At 36.3% G+C, this 22,841-nt stretch overlaps 1 protein-coding gene across 1 annotated transcript in view; it reads right to left on the bottom strand.

Annotated features, from left to right (window-relative positions):
• Positions 1 to 3,066: 3,066 nt before the first annotated feature.
• slc12a3 (solute carrier family 12 member 3) overlaps positions 3,067 to 22,841 on the bottom strand; it is a 29,505-nt gene continuing 9,730 nt past the window's right edge. Inside the window, exons 13-26 of the mRNA XM_038274454.1 lie at positions 19,468 to 19,569; positions 17,268 to 17,423; positions 17,092 to 17,191; positions 9,008 to 9,119; positions 8,742 to 8,879; positions 8,332 to 8,438; positions 8,146 to 8,228; positions 7,965 to 8,042; positions 7,768 to 7,866; positions 7,571 to 7,682; positions 4,793 to 4,879; positions 3,861 to 4,005; positions 3,711 to 3,778; positions 3,067 to 3,305 (exon numbers count right to left, since the gene is read on the bottom strand). Of these exons, the coding sequence (XP_038130382.1) occupies positions 3,164 to 3,305; positions 3,711 to 3,778; positions 3,861 to 4,005; positions 4,793 to 4,879; positions 7,571 to 7,682; positions 7,768 to 7,866; positions 7,965 to 8,042; positions 8,146 to 8,228; positions 8,332 to 8,438; positions 8,742 to 8,879; positions 9,008 to 9,119; positions 17,092 to 17,191; positions 17,268 to 17,423; positions 19,468 to 19,569 (1,529 nt within the window). The 3' untranslated portion in view covers positions 3,067 to 3,163. The remainder of the gene's footprint in view (positions 3,306 to 3,710; positions 3,779 to 3,860; positions 4,006 to 4,792; positions 4,880 to 7,570; positions 7,683 to 7,767; positions 7,867 to 7,964; positions 8,043 to 8,145; positions 8,229 to 8,331; positions 8,439 to 8,741; positions 8,880 to 9,007; positions 9,120 to 17,091; positions 17,192 to 17,267; positions 17,424 to 19,467; positions 19,570 to 22,841) is intronic.

Below are 22,841 nucleotides of genomic sequence, written 5' to 3'. Positions count from 1 at the left end.
TACTTCTGACTTCTACTCATTACATTTTCACACAAGTATCTGTACTTTCTATTCCTTACATTTTTAAAACAATCGTTACTCGTTACTCTTGGCTTCGGTTTAATGTTTATAAATCTTTATTTCCCGTCATGTTCTCCATCCAATGCAGATCATTGGCTCCACCCACATCTAGTGAAAACTAGTGTGATTGGATGAGTCATAGAACGCAAACACTCATTGGTTAGCTAAAGGAAATCATCAGAAGCCAGCAGGTGTTCTTCAAACTGCTAACGTGAATTGTCTATGCCATGCTACAATGTGGGATTCAGAAAAAGATGTTGACACGTCTGAAAGGTCGGACACAGCGAGAACACATCAGGAGATGGAGACGGAGACCAACAAGACCTCCCTCATCCTTGGACCTATCTTAAAGTATTTTTTGAAATAGTCAACAAATTGACCTTTTAATTCATATAGTGGCATCCTATACTTTTATACTTTAAGTAGTTTTTGGAGCACATACTTTTTCACTTTTACTTGAGTAAAGAGGTCAAGTTGATTCTTCAACTTTTACCAGAGTGTTTTTAAACTGCAGTATCTATACTTCTACTTAAGTAAAAAATTGACACCACTGGTAACTGAAACCTGTAATTATTTCAAGTTTAAGTGTTTATTCTAAGTGTAACTGAATTAAACATTACCATAAGTATTTATTTCTACCACTTCTCAAAGTTGGTAATTTAATTAATTCACTTTTACAATGCCTCACACTCAAGTAATAAAACTGATCCTCACTAGGGGGCGTGCCTTTCACTAATTTAAATGTATAGTAGAGTATTCTCACAAATTTTTGAAAAGATCTGCCCTCTCCACTTTTAAAAATAAAGGCACTCGCACAACCCTGTATCTGCTCTAGAGAGGAAAAACCTATTAACGCATGCAAGAGCGTGCACAAGCCCATTTCTCCTCACGCATGCTCTTTTTAAAAGTTGCTGTTTGCATCGCACATACAAGCTTACTTTCCAAAAGATTTGCAATTTTTCCACTATGTCAGACTCACCACCGGTAAGTGAAAATGGGGACGAGCACGTAGGACAGCTTTACGTAAACATATCACCAGAATGATTGACAATTAGGAGGACCACTGATTTTGATGATCCACCAGGAAAAATAAAATCCTCCACTATACCTACAGTATGGACCACAGGACTGAGGAGCCACCTTCTCCTCCAGTTCTAAAAGAAAAGTAAACTGTGATCCTATCTCAGTATGGCTGAAGCTAAACGTCCAACTGCTTAATTAAAAAAAAAATCACCATTAAAATAAAACTGTTAATTTTTAAATAAAATTGGTCCCAGTCACTATGAGTTACAGTTTTGTAATCGATGGTCATACATCAATATAAAAAGTTGGTTTAGTATTATGTGTTCAGTACAGGAGCCGAAACAGAGGCCAGGACAAGTTCTGCAAGGGCAATGGCCCCTGTTGGCCCCCATCTAGAACCACCCATGATGCTCTCTTAATCTCATATAGTTGTGATTTGATACAGTAAAATGACCAGCATGGAGCAAAAAGAAGCACTTCTAAAAACCAGTTGACATAAATGCACTGATAATAAAATGAAAACTTAAGGTTTTATGATGATGAATTTATTAGGACCAACATCGACATGTTTGAATGCATCTTATTTACATACTTATTTGATTTGATTACTGTTAAGCTTGTAAAAAAAAACTTCAGATAAACTTAATCCTGAATTAGATACAGAATCATTTTCAAAAAGTGCCATAACCTAAATTAACATTCATTTACTTTACACAGTTAAATGGCAAGATATTGAGATAAAAAGTACTTAAAATGATTACGTAAAAATTCAAAAAATATCCACTGGACTTGGTTTTCAAGATTTGAAGACGTTTCTCCACCTCTCTAGGAAGCTTTCTCAATTCAAATGTCTGGATCCACAGTGAGTTTGAGTCTATATGGACAAGGCCTTATATTGCTTGGAAACATTCAAATGGTAACCGATGAATGGGTCGTTTAGTTCCATCGTTAGCCCGTAATATCTGAACCTGTCTATGATTCTAAGGGTCGGTCGTTAAAGGGGGGGATTGCCTCCTGTAATACCTGAAACCTGTCTATGACTGGATTAGATGACTGAGAACCTTCATCAGCATACTTAAAATGATTCAAACTCCTTCATTTTTTTTTATTTAGTGCCATAACAACCACAGATCTCAGTGATTGGTTTGGTAAAATCTAGACCAGCACAAAGTTGCACATATAGCTGAAGTAGAAGGACATGCTAAACGATTTTCTGAAAAGTTTTGTGTGTTTTATATTATATTTGATGTAATCTTTGTAGAACATTTCAGAATTGGACTTCGTCTGAGCTATGGCTCCCAACGGCTTTAGAAATGTAAAGACAGACATTTTAATCAATTCACCAGCATTTGGCAAGAGGAAGATTTAATTTCATAACCAAAACACTGCTTTACTAAAGCTTTATTCCAGATATATCTACTATGTTCCTTTGTCTTCATTTCTGAAACACACAACAAAACACTGAGGTCTTCAGAAAGTAGCTTTGATTATAATAATGTTAAATTACACAGAGGTAAACGGTACAATGAATGTTCAGGACAATCTTCTGCATTGGATTTTGATTTGGGATTTCAGGTGGGATAGAAATGAAAGGGACAGTGTTCATATTTTAAATTAGAAAATTAACACGCATGTCATTTTCTTTTAACTTCACAATTATTCACTACTTATTTAGTACATGTATTTTTGACTCAGTGTTAAAAAGTTTCTTAGGCATCTAAGATAAAAATAGACTTTGATTTAAAATGTCCGATTAATATGTTATGTGGTAATCTATCTATGAGTCAAACTATTAACATTTTCTACCAAACCGGTTCAGGATGAATCAGAAGAAATATATTTTAAAAAGTAGAGCAGAGATTACAATCTCTCAAACCCTTTTAATCTCAAATATTTAAATAGATTAATTCATTTGTCATTTTAAGAATAAATGAAGTGAAGGAAATAAAAAGGTCTAAAATAAGGTGATAGATAAAATTTGTGTGATATTAATTATTACTTTACAAGATCAAGTGTTTTAAAGGAATTTAAGGCACTGCAATGTTTCATAATATCATTGAAACAACATCTTGGAAAAGTCTTATTGGCAGTAGAAAGTGAGAACGCTCTCCTGGTTTCCTCTGACCATCAGAACCGGAGGTCTTAGATCCCGGGACAGGATGTCAAGCCATGCCAGGTACAGAGAATTAGGACACACTCCTCTCCTACCCACCGGCATCGTTCTGTAAGGAGAGACAGCGAAGGACATATATTGGGATTTTCCTCAGGTTTGAACAGTTCTATCTTCTGCACTGAAAAAAAAAAATCAAAATCTAGACAAGTCATTTTTCCTAAAATATGTGCATTTGTTCTTGGATTAAGGAGGTAAAAGAGACATTTAGCCAATGGAACAAGACAATTAACACTTAAAATAAGAAAACACGATTGCGTTGCCTTATTTCAAGTGCATATTATCTAATTATCTTATTTGAAGAGGAAAAACAGTCATTCCATTGGCAAACTATCTTATTTACCTGCTCAAATTAAGGGTAAATACACTTTAAGAATTTTTTTTTACTCATTTCTAGATTGTTTTTCCAGTGTGTTTTGCCAGAAAGAGCACTAAAAAGAGGAAGTATTGCACTCACATCACAATCAGAGCTGCATCTCTGGAGTAATCCTGCAGCACCTCATTCAGACGGATCTGACGAAGGGACTGAAGTTTACACAAAGTGTTAGTAAAATACACAACAGCTTTAATGGAGAAAAATGAAATGTTAGCGGTAAGAATTTCGGACCTTCGCCATGTTCCTCTCCAAGTCTTGGGGAGTGATCATCCAAGGTGCTTCCTGCTGTCTGGGAGGGTCAGAGTCCGAGTCCGAGTCCTGTTTTGGGTTCGGGTCAAGCCTAAAACGACCGATCATGCTCTCGAAATGCTGGACACTGGAAAAAGGCAAGAGTCACAGATTAGATCTAAAATCTATCTAAAATGTTTGCTTGTAGTAAGACCTTGATTGTTGATTCCTGGATGACTTAATCTTTCTTTCACATATGTTTTGTTGTTATTGTTGTTGTTTGTTTTCACATGTCGTTTCAGTTCTTTAGGATTTACAGACATATTTCTTCACAGATCCAATCATAGAGTCAGGTTAAGATCAGGATTTTGACTGAACTCTGCTTGTTTTCTTCCTCAGCCATTCTGTGCAAGATCTGTTGCTGATTTTAAAATCCTCCACCTGTTGCTTAGCGCCATGCTAATGATGTCAGAGAAATATTCCCACATTTGACTGTAAAATATAGTTTACATAGGAGTTCATCCGGGACTAGTTACTGCAAGGTATCCAGGTCCCGCCGCTGCAAATCAAGTCCCATTCTTAACAGCTGGTATAAAGTCTATAACATGTTCATTTAACTTTTTAAAAATTTGTCTTGCATGAATCCTATCCTGGGAAAATTTACTTGAAGACCTCATCCTGGTAAGATTAATCCTCTGCTTGTGAATAATTATTCCCACTGCTGTTTGATGAACTTTAATATATTTAGTAAGGATCCAAAGACCCATCCAAGACTGACAGAGAGCGCCAATTGCTTACCTAAGATTATCACGGATGAATTCTTACACAGTTACCAGGATTGCTATATCACTTGTGGAGTACTGCAAGTTGTACAGCTTCATAGAATACATATTTAATGTATATTTTGTACCGTTACAACAAGCAAGCAGTCTTACTTCACTGGTTGTGGGTTTTCGTAGATGTCAGGAAGAACTTCAACATCCTGGAAACCGAGACGAAACTTCTTGATGAGAGATAAAACCCTAGAAAAACACACAACATTTTAGATGTTTTACTAATGTATTAATTATGAAAAACTATATAAACAAGATGAATAAAATCAAATCATGAAAACAAACATGTTGATAGTAATAATATGTCATATTATAAATATACAAAGTAACTTTTTCAGTAATTTAGTGAATCCAAATGAGCTAAAAAAAAAAACAAAAAAAAAAACTGCCCATGGTGTGTTTGATAAAGACCTTGCTTTATCAAACACACAGATAATTTACATTTAAAATAAGAAAATGCAATTGCCTTGTCTTACTTCAAGTGAATTTTATCTAAATACACTATATTGCCAAAAGTATTTGCTCACCTGCCTTGACTCACATATGAGCTTAAGTGACATCCCGTTCCTAATCCATAGGGTTCAATATGACGTCGGTCCACCCTTTGCAGCTAGAACAGCTTCAACTCTTCTGGGAAGGCTGTCCACAAGGTTTAGGAGTGTGTTTATGGGAATTTTTGACCATTCTTCCAGAAGCGCATTTGTGAGGTCGCACACTGATGTTGGACGAGAAGGCCTGGCTCTCAGTCTCCGCTCTAATTCATCCCAAAGGTGTTCTATCGGGTTGAGGTCAGGACTCTGTGCAGGCCAGTCAAGTTCATCCACACCAGACTCTGTCATCCATGTCTTTATGGACCTTGCTTTGTGCACTGGTGCACAGTCATGTTGGAAGAGGAAGGGGCCAGCTCCAAACTGTTCCCACAAAGTTGGGAGCATGGAATTGTCCAAAATGTCTTGGTATGCTGAAGCATTCAGAGTTCCTTTCACTGGAACTAAGGGGCCAAGCCCAGCTCCTGAAAAACAACCCCACACCATAATCCCCCCTCCAACAAACTTTACACTTGGCACACTGCAGTCAGACAAGTACCGTTCTCCTGGCAACCGCCAAACCCAGACCCGTCCATCAGATTGCCAGATGGAGAAGCGCGATTCGTCACTCCAGAGAACGCGTCTCCACTGCTCTAGAGTCCAGTGGCGGCGTGCTTTACACCACCGCATCCGACGCTTTGCATTGCACTTGGTGATGTATGGCTTGGATGCAGCTGCTCGACCATGGAAACCCATTCCATGAAGCTCTCTGCGCACTGTTCTTGAGCTAATCTGAAGGCCACATGAAGTTTGGAGGTCTGTAGTGATTGACTCTGCAGAAAGTTGGCGACCTCTTCGCACTATGCGCGTCAGCATCCGCTGACCCCGCTCCGTCAGTTTACGTGGCCTACCACTTCGTGGCTGAGTTGCTGTCGTTCCCAAACACTTCCATTTTCTTATAATACAGCTGACAGTTGACTGTGGAATATTTAGGAGCGAGGAAATTTCACGACTGGATTTGTTGCACAGGTGGCATCCTATCACAGTTCCACGCTGGAATTCACTGAGCTCCTGAGAGCGACCCATTCTTTCACAAATGTTTGTAAAAACAGTCTGCATGCCTAGGTGCTTGAATTTATACACCTGTGGCCATGGAAGTGATTGGAACACCTGATTCCAATAATTTGGATGGGTGAGCAAATACTTTTGGCAATATAGTGTATCTTATTTTAAGAGTAAAAAGATCCTCATTCCATTGGCAAATCATCTTATTTACCTACCCAAAATAAGGGTAAATACACTTACCGTACATAAGAAATTTCTACTTATTTCTAGATCGTTTTTTTCCCAGTGCAGTAACTGATTTGAAGACTTGCAAATGAATTAAGGTTATAAACATCTAGTGAACACATTTGTAAAAAACTAAACAAAACCCCCAACATTTGCCAAAATTCATACAAAGCATTATTATGTTGTTGTTTTAAATTGCTGAATGTATGCAAATCTAAATTGTGGCAAGAGGGACTTTTCTTCTCCCTCAATGTTCTTGAACAGCATACTTATCTTTATATTTTATCAGACTATTATGGGCCTACCTTGGTTTGCTCTACATCGGGTCAAGCAGCTGTTAAGAGGAGCTGGTGGAGATAAATCCAGCTGTTTAGAATGTGATCTGGCTAAAAATCTGACCCCTCCAAATAGGGGTAGTGGGAAGGAAGCATAGAAGAAAACTTTTCCATTTATAATGATATTTTAGCTCTAACTTTATCCTTTTTTCCCATGTTTTTTTTTTTTTGCACTTTGAGAAGCTTATATAAAGTTTGCTTTTAAATATTTAGTATTACTGTTACTTTTTTTTGGATGAATATTAATACCTCCAACTACATGGCTCAGAACCCCTCCTTTATTTTATGGCCACTCTCAAACTGCCAGTAGAACACCTAATCAACTAATTTTTAATAGTGCAGAACCAAACTGGTTTGCACATCTCATCATTTGCACTAACAGTCTTTGTAGATCATTGCTAATACACCCGCTTATTGCACATGCAAACAATTCTTTGCCAAAACAATTGAGGTCTTCTTATGTCAGACAAAAAAATTTCAATACTGTGCGCCAAAGCATCTTTAGGGCGCCACACTTGTAAAACCAGCTGTTTACATCTGATTTGAAAATATAAAATGTAAAAAAACAAAACAAACAAAACATACATTTTGAGTGTTTCAAATTAAGTAAAATAGAAAGAAATGTATATTTGCTGCAATGAAATAACACATTTTCTACCTGTTTCTCTCCATAGAAAAGAACACAAAGCTCTATTATGTAAAATAACATTTAGATTCCTTGTTCTTACTCTTCCTTCTGCTCGTCCTTTTTGTTTATTTCTCCCCCAACAAAAACTCGGACCTTACACCTGGCCCAGCGCTTCCTGCGAGTCAGCAGGTATGGCAGCAACAGAGTCAGACCTAAGGATAGACAGATGACCAGCAGGAAATGTGTTGGAAAATCAGGAGACATGAAAGGTTGTGACTGCAGACATGATAATCCCACCTCCATCATCAGACAGCCAGTAAACATCAATGGTCCTCTTCCCTTGTTTTTTCTGGAACACGGTGGTGGGTTGTGGCTCCAGTTCAACCGTGATTGAAGCTGCAAACAATTATAGAGGCAAATTCAGAATAAATATAGAGATTGATGAAAGAGATGCAGCAGTCTGTTTGTGAAGTGATGATGAATGCTGCACATACAAGTTGTGCTTGTTCGAACCAGGGAAGCAGGAGAGGTGATGTCACTATTTTCTGGTCCCCCATCAAAACCTTGGTTAACTGTGACAAGAACACGTGTGAGATCTGTTTCAGCAGCTGGAGCAATGAAGAGTTTATTCATAAAATATCTAAAACGTGTAATTTATGTCAGCAATGGCCTCACCGTGGGACTGAGGTGGATTGGAGACATCTAACCCCTCTTTCATCCTCAGCACACACACTCCATATTGCAGGTCAAAGGCATCACTAAAGAGCAAAAAAAAAAAAAGGAATAGAGGAAGCACCATTTGTCTTTTGAAATAAAATGTGAAAATTTAGATATTTAACTTATTATTTTCTCTGCACTTACTGCAGGATTTCTATGTAGTTGTTTGCAGCCAGAGTTGAGTCACTGCGCCAGTCTTTCTTGAATCCCATCAGCAAAACGTTTGGCTTGATTCGACCCAATCCTGCCCCCTGGTGGGCAGTTAGCGACATAGCAAAAAGTAGGTTTCCCTATTATTAAACACTACCAAGCTATACTGACTCAAAACATTTCAGAGGTGGATTATGGTGCACATACTTCACACTTATGATCATTTAAAAACATAACTATTTAAAAGTAATGCACACATCCTTCAGATTACAGACAGTATAAAAAAGTTGCAGAAAATTGAATAGTGAGGACAAAAATGTGTCAAAAGCATCATTTTTTAAATGGGGGATACTACATTTTCCTTTGTTAAAACAAGTTTTGGATCTTAGGGAGCTCTCTCTCACCTGAAGCAGCATGTTAACTCCACAGCGAAAGTCAGAAGCCACCACTCCTCTATAAAATGACCTAATCTTCCTTTGGTTCAACCAGGAGACGTGTCTGTTGCTGCTTGCCTTCTCTAAAACAGATGGGGACGAGCCCGTCTAAAAAATAAGGAAAGACATGTCGTAAGATGTTAAATTCCACAGCTAAACACTAAGGACATTTTTATGTACTGTGCTTTTACTGCATGAACTACAAGTTTTATGAGGGTATTTTAATCTGTACTCACAGTGACCACATTTCCACACATCATTAAACTGAGGTTCTTTGTGAAACAGTTGACGAGATCCAAGAGAGCCGGTCGACTGCTGGGAGGACCCGTCAGCACCAAACACTGGGGTCTGAAAGTAGAAAAGAAAAGCAAACGTTTAGTTCAGATTCAGAACAGGGAACAGATACTCTAAAGGTAAATGCTAATGTTAAATAATGTAAATACAATTCATAGTGTTGTAAATGAATGGAACATAAGAAAAGGAAGCACACAGAAAAGTCAGATAAGCAACCATAAAGTAAACACTTTTAGTCCATAAAAGTACAATATGAACTCTTGCCAAGTTCATGTTATCTGAATTTAGTAAAATATCAAGAAAACTTCCTCCTTCTCCATAGCAACTGGCTATTTCACTGCAGCCTCCAATTTAAATAACCCTGAACAGCTTTAGGGACTCATTCCTCCGAGCATTTTCCTTGTGTCTGCATCTGTTTTAACACATCATTCAAACCAAAACTCATAACCAGAGTTAATGTTAAGATATTTTTTAAACTCACAGTTTATTCCCAAATATGGATTCTACAAAACATTTCACTTAGTACTGACTTGCATCTAGATTTTCAATAGATATTTTAAGGCAGTGCATTGTAGACTTTTGAATGTGCATTAAAAGAGCATTAAAGGAGGTTTGCATATGTGTTTGGCTGCATTGGATCTACAGAAGTGGACAAACTTTTGCCACATTTTGTAAAAAGTCTTAAATTATTATTTTTTTTTTTTGACAGAAGCAAAAATCTCAGTGGAATATTTTAAAAAGTCTAACCTTTATAGATCTCACTTTTGCATAATTGTATTGCAAATTAATCAGAAAAATCACTGCCAAGCTGATCTCCTTTAAAAAACTGCAGGTAGTCTTCCTTCGCAATTATCACAAGGCTGGAGAATAGAGCGAGAGATCTTTGACCAGAATAAAAAAATCTTTGCAGATCATCCAGACTATTGGGTGTTTTTGTATCCTTTCCTCTCTTTATCCCGCCCCTCAGGTTTAATGCAAATGTAGGTTTTGGGGCTGATACCATTGCTTTGGCAATCAGCAACATTTTTTAAAACCGCCTCCTTCTGAATGACCCTTTTACAAAACATTTTCTGCTTCCTGACACGTTGTATTTATTTAATAAACTTTATTGAGAATATGAAGCAAATAACATTTATTCCACAGGTTCTTTCACTCAGAGGTTCCTCCAGATAGTTGCTTTTGCCCCTCAGCCTTCTGCATCTAAAACTACTCTTCAAAGGTACATATAAGTGTCTAATTTCCCTCGTATATAGTGTAGAAGGCTTCCAGCCATACATATTTGAGCCCTTGCCTCACAACGCTTCCAGTTCTGTTAGCTCTACGCCTGCAGAACACACAGACGTCCATCCCCGTGAACACTGGGACGCAACTCAATGGTAAAGTCAATTATTCTTATTCTTATTTCAACCGTTGCGTATATTAGCTGCAACATATGAATCAAGATGCTATGACCGAAAAAATGTGATTGAAAAATGAGCGTTGATATATGATTTGCTGAATTTAGGTGTTCAGGCTGACGTAGAACTAACTGGCCTGCAGAAGATAACGAGAAAAACCCATAGAATTTTAAGACAGGATTTCTTTTTAACTAGAAATTTTTCTACATTTTGGGACAATATTATGAGGTGCCCCCAGGGACATAAATCAGAATTAACTTGCATATACACATATTAAATTACACTCTTCCATATAATATACTGAAAACCTCACACAAACACTAGTAAAAAGCTCTCACATAAACTAGTGAAAACATTTACCTCTTATATAATCTACTTAAAAGTTCTCATACAAAGTAGTGAGAACTGTTCATATAAACTGGTGAAAAGCTTTACCTTTCATACACACTACTAGAAAGCTTTCATATACACTATTAAAAAGCTCTCATATACACTATTAGAACGCTCTCATATACAGTATTAGAACGCTCTCATATACACTATTAGAACGCTCTCATATACAGTATTAGAAAGCTCTCATATACACTATTAGAAAGCTCTCATAAACACTATTAGAACGCTCTCATATACACTATTAGAACGCTCTCATATACACTATTAGAACGCTCTCATATACACTATTAGAAAGCTCTCATAAACACTATTAGAACGCTCTCATATACACTATTAGAAAGCTCTCATAAACACTATTAGAACGCTCTCATATACACTATTAGAACGCTCTCATAAACACTATTAGAATGCTCTCATATACACTATTAGAAAGCTCTCATAAACACTATTAGAACGCTCTCATATACACTATTAGAAAGCTCTCATAAACACTATTAGAACGCTCTCATATACAGTATTAGAACGCTCTCATATACACTATTAGAACGCTCTCATATACACTATTAGAAAGCTCTCATAAACACTATTAGAACGCTCTCATATACACTATTAGAACGCTCTCATATACACTATTAGAAAGCTCTCATAAACACTATTAGAACGCTCTCATAAACACTATTAGAAAGCTCTCATAAACACTATTAGAACGCTCTCATATACACTATTAGAAAGCTCTCATAAACACTATTAGAACGCTCTCATAAACACTATTAGAAAGCTCTCATAAACACTATTAGAACGCTCTCATATACACTATTAGAAAGCTCTCATAAACACTATTAGAACGCTCTCATATACAGTATTAGAACGCTCTCATATACACTATTAGAACGCTCTCATATACACTATTAGAAAGCTCTCATAAACACTATTAGAACGCTCTCATAAACACTATTAGAACGCTCTCATATACACTATTAGAAAGCTCTCATAAACACTATTAGAACGCTCTCATATACAGTATTAGAACGCTCTCATATACACTATTAGAACGCTCTCATATACACTATTAGAAAGCTCTCATAAACACTATTAGAACGCTCTCATATACACTATTAGAAAGCTCTCATAAACACTATTAGAACGCTCTCATATACAGTATTAGAACGCTCTCATATACACTATTAGAACGCTCTCATAAACACTATTAGAACGCTCTCATATACAGTATTAGAACGCTCTCATATACACTATTAGAACGCTCTCATATACACTATTAGAAAGCTCTCATAAACACTATTAGAACGCTCTCATATACAGTATTAGAACGCTCTCATAAACACTATTAGAACGCTCTCATAAACACTATTAGAACGCTCTCATATACACTATTAGAACGCTCTCATAAACACTATTAGAACGCTCTCATATACACTATTAGAAAGCTCTCATAAACACTATTAGAACGCTCTCATAAACACTATTAGAAAGCTCTCATAAACACTATTAGAACGCTCTCATATACACTATTAGAACGCTCTCATAAACACTATTAGAACGCTCTCATAAACACTATTAGAACGCTCTCATATACACTATTAGAACGCTCTCATAAACACTATTAGAAAGCTCTCATAAACACTATTAGAACGCTCTCATAAACACTATTAGAACGCTCTCATATACACTATTAGAACGCTCTCATAAACACTATTAGAACGCTCTCATAAACACTATTAGAACGCTCTCATATACACTATTAGAAAGCTCTCATAAACACTATTAGAACGCTCTCATATACACTATTAGAAAGCTCTCATAAACACTATTAGAACGCTCTCATATACAGTATTAGAACGCTCTCATATACACTATTAGAACGCTCTCATATACACTATTAGAAAGCTCTCATAAACACTATTAGAACGCTCTCATATACACTATTAGAACGCTCTCATATACACTATTAGAAAGCTCTCATAAACACTATTAGAACGCTCTCATAAACACTATTAGAAAGCTCTCATAAACACTATTAGAACGCTCTCATATACACTATTAGAACGCTCTCATAAACACTATTAGAACGCTCTCATAAACACTATTAGAACGCTCTCATATACACTATTAGAACGCTCTCATAAACACTATTAGAACGCTCTCATATACACTATTAGAAAGCTCTCATAAACACTATTAGAACGCTCTCATATACACTATTAGAAAGCTCTCATAAACACTATTAGAACGCTCTCATATACAGTATTAGAACGCTCTCATATACACTATTAGAACGCTCTCATATACACTATTAGAAAGCTCTCATAAACACTATTAGAACGCTCTCATAAACACTATTAGAACGCTCTCATATACACTATTAGAAAGCTCTCATAAACACTATTAGAACGCTCTCATATACAGTATTAGAACGCTCTCATATACACTATTAGAACGCTCTCATATACACTATTAGAAAGCTCTCATAAACACTATTAGAACGCTCTCATATACACTATTAGAAAGCTCTCATAAACACTATTAGAACGCTCTCATATACAGTATTAGAACGCTCTCATATACACTATTAGAACGCTCTCATAAACACTATTAGAACGCTCTCATATACAGTATTAGAACGCTCTCATATACACTATTAGAACGCTCTCATATACACTATTAGAAAGCTCTCATAAACACTATTAGAACGCTCTCATATACAGTATTAGAACGCTCTCATAAACACTATTAGAACGCTCTCATAAACACTATTAGAACGCTCTCATATACACTATTAGAACGCTCTCATAAACACTATTAGAACGCTCTCATATACACTATTAGAACGCTCTCATAAACACTATTAGAACGCTCTCATAAACACTATTAGAACGCTCTCATAAACACTATTAGAACGCTCTCATATACACTATTAGAACGCTCTCATAAACACTATTAGAAAGCTCTCATATACACTATTAGAACGCTCTCATATACACTATTAGAACGCTCTCATAAACACTATTAGAACGCTCTCATAAACACTATTAGAACGCTCTCATAAACACTATTAGAACGCTCTCATAAACACTATTAGAAAGCTCTCATATACACTATTAGAAAGCTCTCATAAACACTATTAGAACGCTCTCATATACAGTATTAGAACGCTCTCATAAACACTATTAGAACGCTCTCATAAACACTATTAGAACGCTCTCATAAACACTATTAGAACGCTCTCATATACACTATTAGAAAGCTCTCATAAACACTATTAGAACGCTCTCATATACAGTATTAGAACGCTCTCATAAACACTATTAGAACGCTCTCATAAACACTATTAGAACGCTCTCATAAACACTATTAGAACGCTCTCATATACACTATTAGAACGCTCTCATAAACACTATTAGAACGCTCTCATAAACACTATTAGAACGCTCTCATATACACTATTAGAACGCTCTCATAAACACTATTAGAACGCTCTCATATACACTATTAGAACGCTCTCATAAACACTATTAGAACTCTCTCATATACACTATTAGAAAGCTCTCATACACGCTACTAGAAAGCTCTCATATACGCTATTAGAATGCTCTCATATACACTATTAGAACGCTCTCATATACACTATTAGAACGCTAAAATATATGGTCCCCCTCCTTTAATTTAGGCAAACATTGCTCAAATATCACCGAATCCAGATGGTTTGTTGTTGATGAAGAGAGGAATAAACACAGTTTAAGATTTGCAGCTAAATTAATTTGTTTCTATATTATGGAACTGCTATCAGGCACTTCCCATCATCTTATATCAGTAATAAAAAATTATAAATACAAATTTGGTATTTGGTGACTTGACTTTTATTTCTGTCAGGCTGAAGTGAAAAAACTTGGAAAGAGACTGATTCTCTTGGCGTTTAAAATAACAACACAAAACAGCATAAGAAAACCGCATTTAGTTTTTTTATTTTACAATTTTGTAAACAACAGCGGCTGATCAAACTAAATGTCTCAACCTTGTATAATTTTACGACTTTTTATTTAACCAAGAAATGATCCGAAAGGCCTGGGAAATGATCAGATCCGCTTATGTGGCTGCAATGCGCGGCCCGCTCCCGACACAGGTGGAACAGATTTTCACATGGGAACAGAATTTCGCACAACACCGGAAAAGGATCTCTGTTGAAGCAAAAACATAAAAAATAAAGTCGAGTAATGCCCATGCTTCTGTGAGTTGTTTAGCGGATAGCTGAGCATGAATCAATAATTTTATTTAATACAATTTCGGCCGGAGATAGCACAAAATGTACGGAGCTAGCCAGAATGACCTCCGTTTAAAACAACTTCCGGTGTAATGACGTCCTTCCTGTTTCACTGAAACACCTTCCGTTTCAACTGAAATCCGCTAATAGCTTTTCAGTAGTGTGTATGAGAGCTTTCTAGTAGCGTGTATGAGAGCTTTCTAATAGTGTATATGAGAGCTTTCTAATAGTGTATATGAGAGCGTTCTAATAGTGTATATGAGAGCGTTCTAATAGTGTATATGAGAGCGTTCTAATAGTGTATATGAGAGCGTTCTAATAGTGTATATGAGAGCATTCTAATACTGTATATGAGAGCTTTTTAATAGTGTATATGAGAGCGTTCTAATAGTGTATATGAGAGCGTTCTAATAGTGTATATGAGAGCGTTCTAATAGTGTATATGAGAGCTTTTTAATAGTGTATATGAGAGCTTTTTAATAGTGTATATGAGAGCGTTCTAATAGTGTATATGAGAGCATTCTAATACTGTATATGAGAGCTTTTTAATAGTGTATATGAGAGCGTTCTAATAGTGTATATGAGAGCGTTCTAATAGTGTATATGAGAGCGTTCTAATAGTGTATATGAGAGCATTCTAATACTGTATATGAGAGCTTTTTAATAGTGTATATGAGAGCGTTCTAATAGTGTATATGAGAGCGTTCTAATAGTGTATATGAGAGCGTTCTAATAGTGTATATGAGAGCTTTTTAATAGTGTATATGAGAGCTTTTTAATAGTGTATATGAGAGCGTTCTAATAGTGTATATGAGAGCATTCTAATACTGTATATGAGAGCTTTTTAATAGTGTATATGAGAGCGTTCTAATAGTGTATATGAGAGCGTTCTAATAGTGTATATGAGAGCGTTCTAATAGTGTATATGAGAGCATTCTAATACTGTATATGAGAGCTTTTTAATAGTGTATATGAGAGCGTTCTAATAGTGTATATGAGAGCGTTCTAATAGTGTATATGAGAGCGTTCTAATAGTGTATATGAGAGCTTTTTAATAGTGTATATGAGAGCTTTTTAATAGTGTATATGAGAGCGTTCTAATAGTGTATATGAGAGCATTCTAATACTGTATATGAGAGCTTTTTAATAGTGTATATGAGAGCGTTCTAATAGTGTATATGAGAGCGTTCTAATAGTGTATATGAGAGCTTTCTAATACTGTATATGAGAGCTTTTTAATAGTGTATATGAGAGCGTTCTAATACTGTATATGAGAGCGTTCTAATAGTGTATATGAGAGCTTTTTAATAGTGTATATGAAAGCTTTCTAGTAGTGTGTATGAAAGGTAAAGCTTTTCACCAGTTTATATGAACAGTTCTCACTACTTTGTATGAGAGCTTTTAAGTAGATTATATAAGAGGTAAATGTTTTCACTAGTTTATGTGAGAGCTTTTTACTAGTGTTTGTGTGAGGTTTTCAGTATATTATATGGAAGAGTGTAATTTAATATGTGTATATGCAAGTTAATTCTGATTTATGTCCCTGGGGGCACCTCATACAATATCGTCTGATCAACAGTACATTTATATACATGTCTAAGCCAGAATGATTTGACATTTAAATATGACTTCCCTACGACTTTAAGTCCTTTTTACTCATGTTTACCTGGAGTTCCTCAAATGTATCTGTAGGCCTAGTGTAGATGTTATTTAGCAAATACATTTTTTGATCAGAATTTTACAAAACTGCCTCACCTGGCAAATAAACTCGTGTTACGTTGTACTTAAAATTTTTAATACAAGGTTCTAACTATATGCAACATATAGACAGATCTGCTTGACAAGTTAATAAAAGAGAAAATTAAATAACTTTAAAAAGGATTAACTAAAGTATTGTAAAAAGCAACAGCTTTACTATATAAAACAGGTAGAGAGAGGCGAAGCAAAGCGTTTTACTAACCTGTAGTTCTTGACATGATCTTCCACAAGGTTCAGGCCCACACATTGATTCAGTGCCAGGTTATAGGAGCTTGCTTGCACCGAGGAGCCCCAGTTCACATCTAAACCCAGCAAAGGATATGAATGAAGCCCCTAAGATGGCACTATGTTACACCTCTCAACTGTTTATGTGTTTACCTGGCTTTTTGTACAGCGTATATCCCAAGAAAAATATGACAACACCGATTGCAATAAGAGCCGCCCACCAGGTCAGCAGGAACATGATCACGACACAGATCACAGCACACAGCAGCGACAGCCACTTATTGTAGAACCTGAAGGACGGACGCCAACCTGCAAACGCACAAGGATGTTAAAATACAATGCAACATTTATAGTGAAGATCGTACATTTGCTTGGCCACAATATTAAGGAACAGCATAGTATGTATATCGTTTAATGTTTGCATGTCCAATGGATTGCAATGCATTAAAAAAATGATTTCCAACTAAATGTAATTTTTTTTAATTAGCTGCGCTGAAATATTTCAGACTGTCAAGAAAATGTTTTCATTGGAGAGAAACTAGCTAAAAAAAGGTGGTTTCCCGATTATCAGTAAACAAATTTTAAAGGAAAAAATGTAAAACTGCCACCATGAATTTGCAACAACTATAAATATCCCATTTGTATCACTAGATGAGTTTTAGCAGTCCTTTGCATGATTAGTAAGTCAGTAAAGTGTATTTATTAATTGTCTTTTAAAAACAGAACATTGCACAGTGCTGCACAGAAAACCAATATAGCAAGAATTTAAACCAAATACTTAAAAGAATTAAACATATTAGAAAAATAAAAAACAAGATAAAGAAGTATAATAGTAAACACTCAACAAAAGATCTGTTTAAACAATATTTTTGAATGCATTTCAGAGGGTCCACAGAGTCAACTAAATGTAGCTGTAGAGGTAGACTGTTTCACATCCTTGTTGCTGTGGATTGAAAGGCTGAGCCCCTCTTTGTCTTTATTATCATGCACTGATCAACAGTGATAAAAAACAAAGAGATTTCAATTGCTGGAATGTGTCCAAAGTTGGGCTGCAGCATTTTATTAAGGATTGGAAAGCAAAAATGTATCCAAACTAGGGCTGAAACTATTATTTTGCAAATCAATTAATCTGCCAATATATGTTTTTTGATTAATTGATTTATAATCGGATAGCCAAAGATTCTTTAAAGAAGACTTTTTACAAAATTAAACAAAGGTAAACAAGTGAAACTCAAACTTTTTCACTTGAAGAGTTCTGGACAGAGCATACAGTATTGACATTTTTATTTATTTATTTTATATCTTAAATGCATAATATTGATACATTTTTTACAATCGTGGTATGATTACTGCTATAAGTGGGTCGCTCTGTCAGCTAAAGGCATGTTTTACAGTCTCTACACTTCATTGATGATTAATTGATTACTAAATTAGTTGACGATTATTTCAATAATTGATTAATCATGATTAATCTGATTAATTGTTTCAGCCCTAATTCAAACCTGTAAATTGAGCAATACAATAATGTAAGCACAATTAATCTGATTTCCTGAATTATTTTCTCCTTTTTAATCTACTGTTTTTTGCTGGAAAGTCAGACAGCAGAACAGTATCAACAGCCTGTTAAGCTAATGTGCGACAATAGACTTACAATTGAATATCATCTTAATAAAAGTGATAAAAAATAACATTAAAAGATTGAATGATGCCGGCAAAAGAAAGTATATAAAAAGCAAATATGTTTGGACCTCAACCCTTGTAAAAGTCCCACAGGTTGGAGAGGCATTCATGGGAGTGAAAACGTCCTCCCAGAAAAGAAAAGATCAGTCAAGTGCAGAACCACAGATACCATTTGAAACTCTCAAACTATTCAGTAACATGTTATGGTCAGTGGTATCAAAGGCTGTGGAGGGAGAAAGCAAGACAGTTATAGGACACTTCCCTGAATCAGAAGCTATTAAAACATCATTATAAACCTTTAAAGGAACCATCTCAATGCAGACAGATCTGTATCATTTAGGTGAATCCTCTGGATATGGTCAATGAAGACAGAAAAACCAAGAAATGGCTTTGGATTTCTTTTTCCAGACCTTTAGAAATACAGAATATTGTTTAGCATTGTTCTTGGATTTTGTACTGCTTATCAGATATTTGAACCGATTTCACATAGCCAGGAAGGTCCTGTTTCAATGACTTCTTCTTATCTAGTTAACGCCTGAGTAAGGCTGGCATTTTATGTTTTCTCGGGTTTACTTTGCCTAAAAGAAAAAATTGCTTTATATGGAAAAAATATGTGTTTCAGAAAAGACTCAACAAATAAAAGCTGTGTAAGTGCAAATAGTCTTTGACCTACCTGGTGAATTGGTGATGGAAGCATGGAAGCAGCTAAAATTGATCAGAGAGTAGGAGCAGAGGTAGAAGTTTGAGATGATTGGAGCGATGGCGTTCAACTCGGCTGGTAAAAGATAAGAGGAAAAAAAATCTCTGTGTCACAGGTATCTCTTTATTGTAACACTTTATGAGCTTCTGTTTTCTTTCAGACAATAAAATGGTACAACAGGAATAAATCAATTCAGACATAATTTAGGATAATAACTTCCGTCAAAATTATTATGAAAGATTTATCACGAATAGTGATAAACACACCGAATATTTTAATGGTACAGAGTCGTTTTATATGGCTAAAATTAAAAGCCCCAAATCCAGCTGATTATGATAGAGTAAGGTTGTCTGCCCTGATAGTGTTTTGATTGTCCTTTTCTAGCCTAGATAGAACCCCAGCAGTGAGCTGACATGACCAGATATGGTGCAATCTACTGGCTGTACTGCTGAACTACCAGAAAGACAGCTGGCCTCTGACACAACCACTAAATAAGTCCCCTTTGTGCTGACTGGGTTTTAATGCCTCACATTAATGCAACAGCTCAGAGGATAGGGCTTAAAAGCATTTCTAACAACAGTAGCACTATTAGCAAGGACATTTACTCACGTGTCTATCAATTTCACAGCAGATCAGAATACTTCCGTTTTAGTGAACTCCAAACATTAGACTGTTTTCTAGTGTTGCTCTGATGCCAAATTTTTGGCCCCGATACTGAGACTTGGTTGTGCATTATCTACCGATACCATCTGTTTGAAATTGATGTGTGTGTATATATGAAGAACTGCATCCTACTTGGATGTAAAATAATCGCCATCATGGCTTTGTCAGGCTGCTGCCTTCCTTTGTGAAGCAGGAAAAAGACTAATATAAAGAGAATCCAGTAGAACATTTTATTGCCTACCTGGAATGGGTGACAATAGTTGAATAAACTCTTTTGACTCTCAAAATGGTATCTCTGCCCTATTTGTTGGTACTCGCCGATACCGATACCACGATTTTAGTGCTGGATCGGGGCCCCGTCCGATACTGGTATCAGTATCGGTGCAACACTACTGTTTTCTCAGCATAACTTTAGTTTTATCCATCTTGGGATCAAAGATCGTCTTGCATCATTTTACACTCGATCTTGGACTTTTCTTTTCGCTCCCCTCCATTACTTTAGCTTGTTGACCAATTGTACGCATGGCCAGGATGTTTTTAGGATAAAAAGAAAGAGAAAGGCTATATCTCCCAATAAACTGAGAAAAAAGAGGCTTAGATAGAAAATAAACACTTTGCCAGCATAACGCTGTTCTTTATCAAAGACGCATTGTATGCAAACTGAGAGAGTGACTGTTGCAAATATAAAATTAGGTTATTCCAAATGGGCATTCCTTTCAAGCAGACAAGGAACAGGACCCAAGCAAACCATCATGTGAGAAGGGAGAACACAAATGCAGACCCATATGGGTAGTTATGATGTGGGAGTTTGAGAGAGCTATAACTTTTCTACACATAACGTCCAAGCAGCTTCAAACCCCAAAACACATAATCGGTCTCCGCCAGTCACGTGACATTTGTTGCTAAGACGCCATTTTTGGTGGAGAAGACGTAGTGTAAACAACCGCAGCATAGCTAAACGAAGGACTAAAGGATTGAGTTTGTTTCTCTGACTATATAGAAAAAAGTAAGCAGAATGCGAAATTACCGTACCGGCAAAAACTTAATAACGAGGCCAGGGACCGTTACTTGTCGAAACTGTCAGATATTAACGGCATAGATCCTTATGATCTCTGCAGCAAAGACTGGAGCTCCGACGTCACGTCACTGCCTCCGACCTCATCAGTGGACATAACAAACTACCTAGTGTTTGGCATCAGTGCCTACACTTGCGAGGAATTCAAAGCATATAAGTCACTGGAAGCACACGGACAGTTCACAAATGGCTCCTTTTTTGTCTGATTTAGACAGGGGGAACAGATTATAGCAGGTGGCCTGCTATAATTTGTAACTTTAAGAAATAAAGGTCAATCAACTCCAAAGTTTCAGGGGTTAGTTGTCATCGTAAAAGATGCTTATAAGCCAAAAATGAAAAAGCTGGGGCCTTTTTTTGCCTGATTTAGACAGGGGGAACAGATTATAGCAGGTGGCCTGCTATAATTTGTTCCCCCCTTATAACTTTAAGAAATAAAGGTCAATCAACTCCAAAGTTTCAGGGGTTAGTTGTCATCATAAAAGATGCTTATAAGCCAAAAATGAAAAAGCTGGGGCCTTTTTTGCCTGATTTAGACAGGGGGAACAGATTATAGCAGGCAACCTGCTACATTTTGTTCCCCCCTTATAACTTTAAGAAATAAAGGTCAATCAACTCCAAAGTTTCAGGGGTTAGTTGTCATCATAAAAGATGCTTATAAGCCAAAAATGAAAAAGCTGGGGTCTTTTTTGCCTGATTTAGACAGGGGGAACAGATTATAGCAGGCAACCTGCTATATTTTGTTCCCCCCTTATAACTTTAAGAAATAAAGGTCAATCAACTCCAAAGTTTCAGGGGTTAGTTGTCATCATAAAATATGCTTATAAGCTAAAAATGAAAAAGCTGGGGTCTTTTTTGCCTGATTTAGACAGGGGGAACAGATTATAGCAGGCAACCTGCTATAATTTGTTCCCCCCTTATAACTTTAAGAAATAAAGGTCAATCAACTCCAAAGTTTCAGGGGTTAGTTGTCATCATAAAATATGCTTATAAGCTAAAAATGAAAAAGCTGGGGTCTTTTTTGCCTGATTTAGACAGGGGGAACAGATTATAGCAGGTGGCCTGCTATATTTTGTTCCCCCCTTATAACTTTAAGAAATAAAGGTCAATCAACTCCAAAGTTTCAGGGGTTAGTTGTCATCGTAAAAGATGCTTATAAGCCAAAAATGAAAAAGCTGGGGCCTTTTTTTGCCTGATTTAGACAGGGGGAACAGATTATAGCAGGTGGCCTGCTATAATTTGTTCCCCCCTTATAACTTTAAGAAATAAAGGTCAATCAACTCCAAAGTTTCAGGGGTTAGTTGTCATCATAAAAGATGCTTATAAGCCAAAAATGAAAAAGCTGGGGCCTTTTTTGCCTGATTTAGACAGGGGGAACAGATTATAGCAGGCAACCTGCTACATTTTGTTCCCCCCTTATAACTTTAAGAAATAAAGGTCAATCAACTCCAAAGTTTCAGGGGTTAGTTGTCATCATAAAAGATGCTTATAAGCCAAAAATGAAAAAGCTGGGGCCTTTTTTGCCTGATTTAGACAGGGGGAACAGATTATAGCAGGCAACCTGCTATATTTTGTTCCCCCCTTATAACTTTAAGAAATAAAGGTCAATCAA

This window comes from Cyprinodon tularosa, unplaced genomic scaffold (genome assembly GCF_016077235.1).
Source record: "Cyprinodon tularosa strain WSP-4 unplaced genomic scaffold, ASM1607723v1 ctg917, whole genome shotgun sequence".
In the NCBI taxonomy this organism is placed as follows: Eukaryota; Metazoa; Chordata; class Actinopteri; order Cyprinodontiformes; family Cyprinodontidae; genus Cyprinodon; species Cyprinodon tularosa.
This window is presented reverse-complemented; position numbering and strand designations above follow the sequence as displayed.